This window comes from Hippopotamus amphibius, chromosome 2, assembly GCF_030028045.1.
Source record: "Hippopotamus amphibius kiboko isolate mHipAmp2 chromosome 2, mHipAmp2.hap2, whole genome shotgun sequence".
NCBI lineage: Eukaryota > Metazoa > Chordata > Mammalia > Artiodactyla > Hippopotamidae > Hippopotamus > Hippopotamus amphibius.
The window spans coordinates 175,985,606-176,001,293 of record NC_080187.1 but is presented as its reverse complement, the minus strand read 5'-3'; the positions used below and the strand labels follow the sequence as shown (position 1 = coordinate 176,001,293).

Sequence of the window (15,688 nt, the reverse complement as noted above, 5' to 3'; positions counted from 1 at the left end):
ATTGATGTTGAGGCAGGAATTTTGTAACCCAAGAATCTTCACTTAAGTCTATGCACTTATCTGAAGTCAGTGGAGTGGCTATCCCCTGGTTGGGGAAATTCAGTTTCAAATTCATAAACACTATTTACCTATATTGATTTTTAGGCATGTAAATTAGGAAACTCATAAGATCAAAAAAAATCTAAATTTACCCCCACCAAAGAATTGGGTACTTATTCTTTTTTTCTACCATATTTATAATTACCTGTAACTAAAGCATCAGTACATCTATACTATCTATATAAAGTTATTCCATAAATGATCTCCAGAACCAGTAGTCGATATATTTTTTCACATTTTTAGATATTTAACTTTTGCTTAGGTGATATCTGGAGGAAAAAAACTTTTTAATATTCATTAAATATTCTTATATCACCTTCTTCATTACTTTCACCACAATTAAGATATGCCACACAAACATGTTGAAAATATTTATAGACAGACTATCAATTTGAACAATTTGAATGAATTTTGTCTTAATAAAGGGAATTCCTCATTCCTAGTGGCATTTCAGAAATTTTCTTGGGCCTCAGGTAGTGGGTCATAATTTTCCTCATGGCAGTCTTTATATCTTTGTTCCTTAATGTGTAAATAATGGGGTTTAGAATGGGAGTGAAAATGGTGTAAAATATGGCAAGAACTTTATCAACAGGGTGGGTGGTAAAGGGCCACACATAGATGAATATGCAAGGTCCAAAGAATAGTATTACTACAGTGATATGGGCAGCTAGAGTAGCAAATGCCTTGGCCATTGCAGCGGAAGACTTAAACCAGACAGTGGCAAGAATAATGACATAAGAGCTGACCAGGAGAGAGAAAGTGCTTAGGGAAAGGATGCCACTATTGACCACAACTAGTATTTCAATGATATAAGAGTCTAGGCAGGCAAGTTTGGTCACTCGAGGAAGGTCACAAAAAAAGCTGTCTACTACATTGGGTCCACAAAAAGGCAGGTTCACAGTAAATGATAACTGGCTTAGAGTGTGCACCAAGCCCACGGCCCAGGAGATTATTACCAGGACAGTGCAAGTCCTTTGGTTCATGATGACAACATAGTGTAGGGGTTTGCATATGGCTACATATCTGTCATAGGCCATAGAAACAAGTAGCACCATCTCCCCTCCAGTGAAAAGGTGAATGAAGAAAATCTGGGCTATGCAGCCACTGAAGGAGATGGTCTTGTGCTCACTCAGAAAATCAGCAATCATCTTAGGAGTAGCAAAGGAAGCCTGACAGATGTCCACAAAGGAAAGGTTTCCCAAGAAGAAGTACATGGGGGAGTGTAGGCTGTTATCAAGAGTCACCGTGAGGATAATGAGAAGGTTTCCCAGCACAATGACCACATACAAGACAGAGAAGAAAACAAAAAAGAAAAGCTTGAGTTCGTGAGAACTAGAGAGTCCCAGCAATACAAACTCAGACACCACCGAAGAATTGACCTTATCCATGGATCCAGGCTGCAGACTTGCCCTGAAACAATCCTGAAGAAAGGGAAATAGGGAGAGAATTATGAACTAGTAATATTTTCAACGTAAAGGATTCTGAGATATGAGATATAATGTGTATTTGCTGAATGAAAAATTTCGAAGAGACCATGATAATGTCTCTGGAGAGTCGGAAGGAGCTTATGAGAATGTCCAAATAATTTGACCAGTCTCATTAGAACTCCTTGAGTTTTTAGATAGCCTTAATAATCTGTCACACAGTAGAGAACAAGCTCACCTGTGAGCTGACTTGTGATCACAAGACCAGAGGATTGACATAAAACCAGCTCCAAAGGCTTTGTAGGCTGGCAAAAATAATTTAGATGTGTTGGTCTTGTGGTCATTTTCCATCATTAATTTTAATAAATCTTTGGGTACAACATTCTCTTTAACTCTCCAAGAGATATTCATGGCTTGATGCTTATGTGTGATGTCAAACCACACTAATTGTTTGATGTCAGGCTAATTATTTTTTCTGAGCTTTAATTCTACATCTTAAAAAAAAAGATGGGAAATAGGTAAATACCTACTTTACAGAAGTTTTTTTTAAGTTTAAAGAAGATAACTCATAACATTCTTCTGTCGAAGTAGTTGTACTATAATACATGTTCTTAATATGCTAAACATCCCCATGTGAACAAAAATTTACCTTACTGCTATTGAAGGAATCATTCACAATTTAAACAATTCCTACTAAGGAGATACTGTTGAATATATATTATCCAGGTTTATAGTTGCAATCTAGTTTGTCAGTCACTCATCTGTATAATTTCTTAAAATGCATATTATAACTTTATCTTATCTAAAACTCATCTTTGCTTGATTATTTAAAAGCAGCACCTAAATTTTCCATTTTCTTTGCCTATCAAAATTAAATTTAGGCTAACTGATGATCCTCCTGCTTAATGCTCTCCATGACCTTATTAATGCATCTTTGTAATTAATGAAAGAATAGAGTTGTTTTAGCATAGAGAAATAAAAAATAATTGAATTATAAATGAAATCAGTGAACTGAAAACAATTTTCAAGAAGTTCTATTTTAGAACTGTATTTGTTCTCACAATTAACCATTGACCACAGTCATAGTAAAGAACCTAAGAGTGAAATGTGATCTTACACCCATGTTAGAGCACATATATCTTCAACTGACTATTTATTTCATTTGAGTAAAGTCTTCCTATGTCTCTAGGATACTGTCCTAGCCTCTCATTCCCACCCTCCCCAGCTTTATTGAGTAATAATTAACAAGTAAAAATTAATATATCTAAGGTGTATGATATGATATTTTCGTATATGTACACATTGTGAAATTATTACCACAATCAAGCTAATATTAACATATCCATTACCCCACAATAGTTACCTTTTCTTTTGGTAAAAGAATTAAAACTACTCTCTCAGCAAATTCTAAATATATAATATATTACTATTAACTATATTCACCATGCTGTACTTTAGATCTCCAGAATTTATTATTCATCCCACATATCTGAAACTCTGTGCTCTTTGATCAGTACCCATTTAGATCAAGATGCAATTGCAGTCCACACAGGAAAGCCTCAAGTAGAAAATCATTTCCCACATTTTTATTGGAAGAATGTTCAGAGAAGCATTTCAACTGTTCCAAGTTTTGTCTATACATTATTGTGGACTTCTGGAGTCAGAGCAAACTCTTAAGAGGACCCATAAAAATTAAATGAATGCACTAGTGACAATTGGTGTTTATAACTGTATATAAGAGAGCAGTAATTGAGAGTATTCTGAAATATACCATGTTATTTTCTGTGTGACTTTCCCATTTGTGACTCTTTCTGTTTCCCCATTTCTAAAATAAACTTGTTCTTGCTCAAGTTTATGAATTGATTGCATAAAATGATGAACTCTACCTAAGGCAAATGTTTATTATATGAATATAATGTATATAAATTAAAGGAATGAGGTAGATTTCTAGTGAATGATAAATAATAATTTTAAAATCTGAGAAAGAGTGGAAAAGAACACTTGGATTTGTTGAGATCCTGCTAAGTAGCATTTATTGTGTTAGATGTTTTTGTTTGTGTTGTATTGAGCGATCTTTGCAACAGAACTGTGGAACAGGTATTATTATTTCTGAGCTGCAGAGGAGAAATCTGAGGGCCAGACAGGCTTTGTAATCTCCAGACATTCAGACAGCTAGTAAGAGTTTCAAAATCTTAGTGGATATTTGAAATTAGATAGTGAAAATCATATTAAACCTACTAAATACCAGCAAAGTGCCAGCACTATATACATGTAATTGAATACTCCCATAAAACATGGTAAACCCACTTGTTAAATTCAATTTACACAAAGAAATCAGAGTCACAGAGATGGTAGGTAACTTCCCTAGAGTTACATAGCAGGAAAATCAATGAGCTAGAATTTAAACACAGACCTTTCAGTACAGGGCTGGCTTTCTCCAACACCATATTATACAGTTTTAGAACTGAATGATATGAAACCCATACCATTTACACTATGGTGCAGTTGGAAGGTGCCCCAATATAGGCTCTTGATTCTAATCTTTCTGCCGACTATGAGATATTGGTTCTTCAGTTAAGCCAGGTCTTCTCAACTCCAGCACTATTGACATTTGGGGTTGGATCATTCTTTGTTATGGGGGACTGTCCTGTGCCCTACCCACTAGATGCCAGTAGCACTTTCCTTCAGGTTGTGACAACCAAAAATCCATCTAGACATTGCCAAATGTCGAGCAGGTGTGAGGGGAGAACAAAATCACCTCTAGTTGTGACCCACTAAGTAATGTCATCTTTAGCTTGCATTTTTAATCTCTCCCTCTTTCCTTTAACATTTTCATCTACCAACAAAGTACTCAGTCTAACTCATCAGAGAAATAAGCAAAAAACATACATACAAACAACAATAAAAAGAATCTCCTAAATTTTTCTACCCTCTTTAGTTGCTTTTTTCTTAATTTCCCCCCCTTTTTTAAATAAGAAATTTCTTGGAAGATATCCATGTTTCCACTCCAATCTTTTCCACCTATTCAGAACTTAGCACAACTATGCCTTTTGCTTCCACAGTTAGGGAAACTTTTTTTTTTTTTATCAAATGTCCTCAAAGACTGGTTATAAAGCTAATTTTGTTACCCTCGTAAGTGAAACAACCCCTGGTTTTTCTCTCCAAATTTTTAATACTATCTTTTTTTCATCCATGCACTGCCCCTTACAAATAGGTTTCCCTTAAGGATCTAGCCTCTGGGTTTCCAATCTGTTTCTTCCCTGCTGTGCATCTTGTGCTCTTTTCTATTACTTACTCTATACTGTTTTTAGTCTTTCTCGCTCCACCTTGTTCCCTCTCTCCTTTGGGTTTTCTGTTCACCTCTTTGGCATCTATGATCACCTCTGTGTGATGACTTCTGAAGTTGCAGCACCATTTCTCACCACACTCCTATATCCCAAACATGTTTCTAACAGTTTTGTGGTTGTGAAAATTACACAGCCATCTCAGACCTCAGCTCACAATTTTCTCTTCAATTCACCTCTTTCTCCCTTTAAACATTTTTCACTGTGTAACTATAACTATGAGTCTTCCAGGTTGTAAACCTTACTTTTTCCTGGATCTCCCTCTCCCACTTGTAATGTCTCATTGCTCCTTAACGTTAAAAAAAGAAAACTGAATTTTAAAGTCTTGAATGTGACAGCCAAGTATATATGGTCTAGTCAGGTTTTACCTACACTGCTCTCTAGCCAATACAGACTCAAACATTCATTAAGCTGGTAAACACTGCCTATTCATTTTCTCCTGTCTTTCACAAACAGATGGTCTATTCCAGTGCAAGTGTCATCTCCTCCAAAAGCCTTCACAGAGCTTAAGCTGAAATTTCTCACTTCCTAATGTTGCAGTACTTTGCTTACACATATATTATGTGCTTTTCCAAGCTAAGAGTTTCTGTGTAGCTATTATTTCCCTACCATATTGAGAGATGCTTGAACACTTGTTCTTCTTATGTACCACTCACAGGATTTACTATAAATATTTGCATGGAATAGATTCTCCATAAATGTGCTCTAGTGCTAACTGAAATATGTTTCACCTCATGTCTGTCATTTTACTCAACATTTCTATCTTCTAATCTCCCTGCGCACAGAGGCCTTCCCAGTGAATGGCCTACAAACCATAAACCACCTTCGTAAATTTCATCTCTACATGGAACAAAAATATTTCATCTCATTAATAATATAAGCTCATCCTTGAGCCATTTAAACCAGTGCCCATAATCAAACCAACAAATTCAAAGGTAATAAAATAATCCCTTTGAATTGGAGCACAGAGAAAATTGTTTATCTTTTGTATTGGAAGTAAAGCATAGTTTGTTTACCAAGTTTTTAAAAAGTGATAAAAATAATGAGAATCTTAACACAGAAGAAATTTGCACTTTATAGAGTTTTTTTGTCAGCTCTCATTGGTGTTTCTGAGTTGTTGGCTTCTTCAGTTACTTATATTTAGTTAGAGTTAAATAAATTTTGTCTGATCCACTTTAAGTATAGAGCAAGTAATCTTTGATGCAAAGACATACAACTGTAAATCTATAACCTGAGTTTGATATTTAACATTTCCATAATTTTTTTTATAGTTTTTACCTCATAGGCCTGTATCCACAAAGAAATATATGGGCTTGATTTGCATGTTTATTTAATTTATTTAGGTGATAGGTAATCATGGCATAATGGATTTTTCTAAGTACAATCAGAGTGTGTCATAATCTGTCCAAGAATACTTCACCTTCTTAAATAATTTCTCACAAATTCTCCCAAGCCTGCTAAAAAACACAAACATTCTCATCTTGACTCACTTTCTTTTACATCTAATACATTTTTCTCCCATTTGTGGATCCTCTTTGGGGCACAACGTAATAATGCAACACATAACTGGACACAGTCTATTTTTAATGTACATCTTTGCTAGATGCAACCTACCTGATATGAGGCACATCAGAGATGTAAATTGAGTTCTTCAGTTTTTCTGTTGTGGGATTAACCTTTTTCATCTAGTGATACTTATAGTTGGTTTTTTCTTTTGTCAAATTGGAATAGTGCATGGTTTTATCTAAGTGACCAATTGAAGCTTTGGAGATTTAGTAATAGATGGCCAAGGTTCATCTTCCAATGGGGATTATTAATACCTTCCACTACATATTCCCATTTGAACAAAGTAAATAGCATCCCACATTGTTGACAATTACGAAGAGGACCACAGGATCACAGGAAAGAAAGGGAGGGTCATTCAGCCCTTGGGCAGTATGTGAAGTAAGATACCTTCTGTGAATTCTACATAACTGAACCTGCAACTCTAGGGAAAATATGTGAAAAAGTACATTATTTTTCTTAAATGAGAAATGCTTTGACTTGGGAATGAAAGGACATGCTGTGTCCTTGCAACCTGAGCATGTGGTGATGCAGAGGAAAGGGCAACTAATAAAAACCTAGTTCTTGTTAGATGTGGATTCTTGTTCTCAACTCTATTAACAGCTAAGAATACATTATTGGCTAAATCATTTAACTCTGAGCCTCAGTTTACCTTACTATTAAGTTATTTTTAATATTTCAAGTACACTGAAAGAGAACTGTTAAACACATATTTTTATATACAGTGCTCAATTTTGCCATATTTTAATGTTTTGCCATATTTTCTTTCTTTTTATTAGTAATAAAACACTGTGAAAGGTAGCAGAATGTGCCACGCAAAACGTGCCACTTTGACGTAAGGATCATTTTGATCTCGAGACAATTGGGAAGAAGCAGACATAAGCAAAGCTCTCTGCCCTCCCTCTATCTACCTGGAAGCAGGACATAAATTTGTATGGGTGACCCCCTCTCCTCTCTACTAGGAAGGACAGATGTCAATCAGAGGAGATAACTCTAGATCCTCACAGCCCAGAGATGCCAAGGTATCTATGTAACAAACTTCACTAACCTTATTTAAACTTTCTGTGTAGCTCTGACAGGTGCATTCTATACATTCCATCTGAAGACAGAGGAAACAATGCCTCGTCAGGGCCAAGCAGGCGTAGAAGTCCAGTTTCTCAACATCCAAGGGCAGGTGAGGCGCTTCTAGTCACTGCTGGGTGAGAGTGAGCGCTCCGGCTCCTCCCTCGGCCTCCATGGATACTGCCCTGGCTGGGAGGGATGGGAAGCTGTTACTGCTACCCACTTACACTAAGGGAGAAGGTACTGATTACAAAGATGAAGGCTCTGGCTCCCTACTTGGCCCCCTCTGACTCCACCTCAGGGGTTGGGGGCTCTGGGGTACATTTCTACACGTTGGCCAGGGATGGGAGTCCAGGCTATCCACCTGGCCTTTGCTAGTGTGAAGTGAGACAAAAGATTTTTTGATATGGTGTTTGGCTGGAGTAGAGAATTATCTCCTGGAAGATTTCTGTCTTCCCAGCTGCCCCTTTCCTGGTTCTTCAGCTCGAGAGACCAGCCTTTTGTTGGGACTTTTGTTGTTGTTGTTGTTGTTGTCTGCTCTCATCAGTGTTTCTGAGTTGTTGGCTTCTTTGGTTGTGTCATGTCAGTCTGCCTTCTTATGAAGTTTGTTTTATAGATAATGTCCACTGTTATAATTGTATTTAGCAGGAGGAATATGGAAAACTATGTCTACTCTTTTTCCTCCAAGCAGAAGTCACCGGCTTTTATTTACTCTATGGTGATAATATTTTCTCCTTTTTTATTTGTTATGTATATTTAGCCATTTTGAACATATGTGCTTCATAATATTTATCTACTAGATTTACTGCTGATTTTAGGGGAAAGCAGGTGGTTAGTCTATTTGTTCTGTCTGCTGACTCTTGTTCACCATGGTTGGGCTCCTCCTGTGTTTTATGAATTTGACTGTGAACTCAAATTCAGCAGCACCTCATGCGAACCTTCAGAGAGGTTTTTGTCTTTGCTTTTCCAGATGCCCCCAAAACTTCATTGGCTCCTTGAGTTCTCCATATCATATGTCAATTTTTCAAGGTAATGCCCTTCAGACTATGCACACAGCATGTTAATTCAAGCTCTAAACTTATATATGGGTAACCCCACAATCATAATTTCCAATAGGAAGCATTTTTTTTTCCATAAGGACAAATATTTTGGTCTTTTCCTTGTGCTCCTTAGTACCCAATTCTAGTCCGTACTTTCACTGAGGGTCCCAGACCCAACTCTATCTCACACTCTTGCACAGACAAAACTTTCCCCTAATAGCCAAGCACTACCCATCATTTTCATGACCTGCAGTCACTTTCCATCAACTTTCCTCTCCCAAAACTTCCACTATTTCAGATATAATGATGTTACTTATTTATTTTAAAGAATGTACCCAGAATTCATAAGTTTTTTCATAGGAAGTATTTTTATTATTTTTTAAGTTTCAAAATTGTTAGCAATAGAGGTGTAATCTTGGTTTTCTTTTTTTTTAAGATTTATTTTATTATTTATTTATTTATTTATTTATTGGCTGCTTTGGGTCTTCGTTGCTGCACATGGGCTTTCTCTAGTTGCAGTGAGCTGGGGCTACTCTTTGTTGCAGTGCAAGGGTTTCTCATTGTGGTGGCTTCTCTTGTTGCAGAGCATGGCTCTAGGCACATAGGCTTCAGTAGTTGCAGTGCGTGGGCTCTGTAATTGTGGCTGGTGGGCTCTAGAGTGCAGGCTCAGTAGTTGTGGTGCACGGGCTTATTTGCTCTGTGGCATGTAGGGTCTTCCCGGACCAGGGATCGAATCCATGTCCCCTGCATTGGCAGGCAGATTCTTAACCACTGTGCGACCTGGGAAGCCCTAATCTTGGTTTTCTAATCTTCAGATATTTTGTGAGGATCGAATGAAATGATATATAAACATACAATTTATAAACTTCATGTGATCACTGAATACATGTTTTACTTTACCATCACCATTGTTATATGATGCAGTCCTATATTAGGTTATTATCTTTTAACTCTATGTTTCACAGAAGTATTAACAGAACCTTACAGATTGGTAAAGTTACAGAGAAGAAAATGAGTCAAAAATTATTTAAAATATAATTGGTATTAAGTCCTATTCCATACTATTATTCCTTCTACATACTCTATATCAATAGCATAACTTGGTTTTGGGGGCATGGCCTTTCTTTCAAACACTAGAAGTCAAATGTTGAAGTTACTTGTATCATTTCTTCTTGCTGATTATGAGTGTACTAGTAAAGTCACACATTTAACACTGTTAGAAAAAATCCTCTCCTTATATATGGAGCGGTATCAATTTTTGTGTGTACTCATTGAACCACTGACTTTGAGTGTCAGTTCTGAACTTCAATTTAATACACTGACATAAGGAAACATTACTTGTGGGATCAGGTTTTGGTATTTGTTAGCATCGTTAAAGTAAACGTGAATCTCTTTGGTTTCTGAGTTTAGATAATGAGTTCTGCAACATAACCTATTTGCTCTTTGATCCCTAAATGTGGGTAGTTTGTAGAGAGAGTTTAGATTGTAAGAAATACTGTTTCAATATACAAAAAATTATCTCAGTCTACTTAGTTCCTTAGTTCCGATAAAAATAGTTTGAATAACAAGGAATATAACTGTTTGCGTTTGTGTACATATGCAGAGAAAGGAGAGAGAGAGAGAGAAAGGAGAGAGACAGAGAGACAGAGAGAGAATGAGGTTTGCAATCAGAAAGACTTATACCGTAACCTAAAAATGGTGAGAACTGTGCCAAGTTTTCCTCATCTGTAAAATTTATGACAATACCTACCTCTAATTTGTGTTACCAGATAAAATGATGACTGGAAAATAACTAAATTAATTACTGTTCTAAAACTTTAAAAATATGGTTTAAATATCATACATTATTTTAGTATTTTGTACTTTTCCGTATTTACCAAGTAGATTGGAATATACATGAATTTGATAGACACATTTTATAGGAAAAGAATATTTTTATTGATGTATAGTTGATTTACAATATTATACTAGTTTCAGGTGTACAGCATAGTGATTCCATATTTTTACAGATTATACTCCATTAGACGTTATTGCAAGATAACAGCTACAATTCCCTGTGCTATACAGTATATCCTTGTTGCTTATCTATTTCTTACACAGTATTTTGTATCTCTTAATCTCATAACCCTAACATGCCCTTCTCCCAATTCCTCTCCCCGCTGGTAATCACTAGTTTGTTTCCTGTATCGGGTGACTCTGTTTCTGTTTTACAATGTATCTTCATTTGTAGTATTTTTTTTAAATTATGCATATAAATGATATCATACAGTATTTGTCTTTCTCTGTCCAACATTCCACGTTGCTGCAAATGGCAAAATGTCATTCTTTTTTATGGCTGAGTAATAATGCACGCGCGCGCGCACACACACACACTCACACACACATATCTCACATCTTTTTTATCCCTTTGTCTGTCGATGGACACGGGTTGCTTCCATACCATGGCTATTGTAAATAGGGCTGCTGTGAACTTCGGGGTACATGTATCTTTTTGAATTAGTGCTTTCATTTTTTCCAGATATATATCCTTAGGGGTAGAATTGTTAGGTCATATGATAGTTCTATTTTTAGTTTTTTGAGGAACCTGCCTACTGTTTTCCATACTGGCTACACAAATTTATATTTCCACCAATAGTGTATAAGGGTTCCCTTAGAAAAAGAAGACATTATTATTATTGTTGGGGTCCATAGTAGGTTGCCTTGAAATGTGCCTCAATGGCATATTAATTCTTTCGAATTAAAGTTGCTTAAGAAATGGCCAATGCAAGAAGGACACTCTGACCCTCCTTCCTATTTGCCTGAAACCAAGAAGTAAATGGCTCATATGAAAGACGCACTTCCTGCATCTGGAGGTAGAAGGACACCCTTATAACCAAAGATAGGGAATTCGGGCCAAGAAGCCTACATAAACAAACCTTGTTGCTTCTTAAATTTACTATCCCAAGCACAAAATTTAGATTCTTCATTAATTGGGCACCCAAATCCCAAGTTTCTTTGTCCTGTCAGTTCCCCACAAATTTATTGGAGTTTTTGTCTAAAAAGTATAAAAGCTGCCTGCTTTGGCCCCTTCTTAGGTTTCATTTCTATGAGACCTCCACACGTGCGAATTAAAATATGTTTCTTTTTCTCCTATTAATCTGTCTGTGTCAATTTTATTATTAGTCCAGCCATAAGAATTCAAGACAGGTAAAGGGGGAAATATCCTTCTCCCCAACATTATAAATAATTTTACTGTGAAATAAGAATTATGTCACAAGCAAAAGTCAGGGTGTCCTATTCTTCTGTTGTGTAAGATGGCTAGTTTACTGTTATAAAATAAAATGCTATGAAAAGAAGAAAATGTGTCCTATGGTATTTGAGACATAACAGGAATTCACAGAGGAAGGTACACTAACCTGGTCATTATTATGAGCTACTGTTTATTACAAGGGAGAGCTGGAAGACCCTTATGAACTCACCTTTTGCCACCTTAGTTTTCGCATTGCTGATATTACCTCCCTGTTTCTTAAGGTGTAGATCAAGGGGTTTAAAAGAGGGGTAAAAACAGTATAAAATATAGAGAGAACCTTATCCACTGGGAGGCTGCTAAAAGGCCAGACATAAATGAAGATGCAGGGCCCAAAGAAGAGGGTCACCACAGTGATGTGGGCAGTCAGCGTGGCCTTGGCCTTGGTCATGCCCACTGAGGAACGCTGCCGCACAGTGACCAGGATGACCGTGTAGGAGACCAGTAAGAGCACAAAGGAGCTCATGGCCATCAGTCCACTGTCTGAAAGCATCAGGACCTCAAGAGTGAAGGTATCTGTGCAGGCAAGTTTGATAACCAGGGGAAGGTCACAGAAAAAACTGTCTACTTTGTTGGGTCCACAGAATGGAAGGTTTACTGTGAAGACCAACTGACTTACTGAGTGCAGAACCCCAATGAGCCAGGAGCCCACCACGAGGCTTGTGCACTTATGCACACTCATGATGGTGGCATAATGCAGGGGACGACATATGGCCACATATCTATCATACGCCATGGCCACAAGGAGCATCATCTCACCACCGGCAAAGACGTGCAGGAAGAATATCTGGGCCATGCAGCCCTCAAAGGAGATGGTCTTGTGTTCCACAAGGAAGTCAACAATCATTTTGGGGGTGGCAAAAGTGGACAAACACACATCAGTGAAGGAGAGGTTACCAAGTAGAAAGTACATGGGTGTGTGTAGGGCAGGTTCAGAGATGATTGTGAGGACAATGAGGAGGTTTCCCAGCACAATAGATAAATAGAAGAGTGTAAAAAATGCAAAATAGAAAAGCTGTAGTTCTCGAGAACCTGAAAGACTGTGCAATACAAATTCAGTCACTCCTGATTTATTTTCTTGGTCCATGATTTCGATTATCTGAAATTGGATAAGAAATGGAGAGTAATGGGCAAAGCCAAGCCCGGTATCAAATCCCACTCAACACACTTATGTTCCTCGTTAGCACACAAAATACACATTGCATACAATCATTTAGTTTGTAATGACTGTATAACTTTGGCTTTTATCTCTGGATCTGAGCATGATAGTTTTCTTCTAAAAATAGAAGCTTACCAATCATCTCCACAATTTTAAAATTCCTGAAATAGGAAAAAAACTCTAGAGTCATACTGCCAGGTTTCAAATGCTCTCTTGTAATTCCTAGCATTGTGACCTTGGGTAAGTTAGTTAAACTCTCTGTGCTTCAGTTTTTGCAACTGTAAATTGGAGAAAATAATAGTATATGGCTCATAGGACTGTTGTAAGGATTAACAGAATTACAGGTATCCCCTGCTTATTGCAATTTTGCTTTACAGAACTTTACTTTTACGAAAGACCTATATTAGTACCTGTTTCACTCTTTTAAAGAAATCCAAAGAGGACTTTTGCTTTTGTTGCAATGCAAATAGAAGTGATTTTTCTTTTTTCTCTTGAGAGTAAGGAAAACAAAGAGAATGTGGAACAGGCTAGAGGAGAAAGATAACCTGGCCTGAAAGAGTTGATCATTCCTTGTTTTACTTTAGCTGTCACTAATCTGTAGTTACCAGATTTTTACTTCACAAAGCTAACTCCCTGATACTTAACTCTATGTGAGTTGCATCCTGCCTCTCACTCACTAACCTTATTTACAGCTTGGAAGCTGCATTCCATATGACCATTGTAACAAAATCATTCCTATAGTTTGTTTTGCATTTCGGAAAGGAGGTCCCCAACCGACAAACCGTAGACAAACAGACAATCAACAAACTGCCAGACCCCAGTCTGAGGCCAGCTATGACAGTTTTGAAATAATGCAAAGGAAAAAGAATGCAAGACCTTCACCTGCTTGATCCTTATCACATACCCCAGACTGCGAGCCCCAGGTATAAAATCTTCCCTGACTCCCAAGGATTCAGGGAGTCGGGGCGGGGGGGGGGGGGGGGGGGGCGGGCAAAGTTCTTGAGGCACTAGCCTGCTGTGTCTTCCTTTTGCCTGGCAAAGAAAAATAAAGCCATCTCTCTCTTCCTCCAAAATCGCTGTCTCTGTATTTCTATTAGGCCTCGGTATACAGGGTAGCCGTTATTACAGCAACGCTTTTATGAAAAAAGGAGAAAAGTGAAAATAGTGTTCAGTGTTTTGCAGTGAGCTGTTACAGAAGCTTCAGGATTCTTGAGGAGTGAGAGTGGCACTGCCAAGCTTCTTCCTGGGAACTACACTTAGCATCTTAGCATCAGGCCACCATAGCCTGAACTGTGTCTGTGAGCATCTGTGCTTTATCTCAGGTCATTTGTGCATCCATTAGCAAGTTGTGTCCTAAGGTAATTACTTCTTTGCTTTCTGCCATTTTGGCTTGCAAAAGATTTCTTAGGTGCACTCTACTTCTGGATTGCAGGGGAAATCTGTGTCATACATAAAATACTTATGTTAGCACAAGTTCATATGCCCGACACACAGTGAGGCCAAACAAACTGAAATGTTGGAGTTCGGAGCAGAGAAAGGTTTATTGTGGGGCCGTGTAAAGAGATGGGTGGCTCACGTCCAAAAAAACCCCCAAGCTCCTGGAAGGGTTTCGGTAACACATTTTTAAAAGCCAGGTGAGGGACGAGGGTCGCAGGGTATGCGATCAGCTCATGCGCGATTCTCTGCTTGGCTGATGGGGAGGGAACAGGGCAGTGTGGCAGGGGTTGACATCATCAGTCCTTAGGCTCCAGGAGGCCTGGGGCTACGGGCTCCCGGTCATCAAGCGGTTAACACCTTCCATGTGGGGGTGTTTTTCACGTCTGTAAAACAACTCAGGAAATGTGCATCAGATACTGTTATCTAGGTCCTTCAGAGAGGAGCTAAAGCAGAGGATATGGGGGAAGGGCCCGTCCTGGGAAGGCCCCATAGGGTCCTGCTCAGTTACATTTAGAACAGTGCCTGGCTCGTAAAAGCTATTCAATAATTGTTGGGTACTATGCCTTTGTTCCATCTATGATGAAATATTTGCATGTGTTAATTAACATAGTACTTAAATATCAAAGCATGTACACATTCCACGTTCTATGTCATGCACTTCAGTGGCACCTATTTGCATTGAAGCATTTAATAATATATCTAATACTAATAAATAGGTAATGATATTAACTTGTGTTAATATCACATTTTTATCTTTTTAGTTAGACAGTTCCTAATTTAGACTCGTAAATGTATAATGGCTCTTCTTTACCCAGTGACTCTGAATTTGTGTAAATTTAATATTTACTATGTAGTCAATATCAAGTACAAAAAGTATACCATATTGCTGATATTATCAATTTTCCGTATTTTCATAAACACATTTTATGATTCTGAAGGAAGTCATATTTTATTCTTTGAAATTTTTCACAGCACATTATTTATAGATGCTGTTCAATATTTGTTGATCCAAATATACAAAAAAAGACACAATTTTCAGTTTCATATGAGCTAAAGAGAGCTGGTTTTTATTTTAGTGGCTAATTATCTGTGTATTTTGGAGAAAAGTCTAAAAAAAAACCAAAACCAAAACCAAAACAAACAAAAAAAACCCCTCTGCTTCTTGAGAGGCTCTGATAACTTTCCTTTGAGAAATAGACAGTTCTATTTGATAAATTGTAAAGTCTGAATTTAGTATGAAAAAGATAATTATGAAGAAACTGCACAGAATCCAT

The 15,688-nt window shown here is 37.5% G+C and overlaps 2 protein-coding genes across 2 annotated transcripts; both read right to left on the bottom strand.

Annotated features, from left to right (window-relative positions):
* Positions 1-515: 515 nt before the first annotated feature.
* Positions 516-1,487, bottom strand: LOC130845815 (olfactory receptor 4K5). The gene has a single exon (XM_057723579.1). The coding sequence runs from the start codon at positions 1,485-1,487 to the stop codon at positions 516-518; it is 972 nt and encodes a 323-aa protein (XP_057579562.1).
* A 10,491-nt stretch (positions 1,488-11,978) lies between these two features.
* Positions 11,979-12,905, bottom strand: LOC130845686 (olfactory receptor 4K15-like). The gene has a single exon (XM_057723256.1). The coding sequence runs from the start codon at positions 12,903-12,905 to the stop codon at positions 11,979-11,981; it is 927 nt and encodes a 308-aa protein (XP_057579239.1).
* Between the last annotated feature and the right edge of the window lie 2,783 nt (positions 12,906-15,688).

What these genes read in the sequence shown, in the direction of transcription:
- LOC130845815 (XM_057723579.1), bottom strand. Translation starts at nt 1,487, where the DNA reads ATGGATAAGGTCAATTCTTCGGTGGTGTCTGAGTTTGTATTGCTGGGA.
- LOC130845686 (XM_057723256.1), bottom strand. Translation starts at nt 12,905, where the DNA reads ATGGACCAAGAAAATAAATCAGGAGTGACTGAATTTGTATTGCACAGT.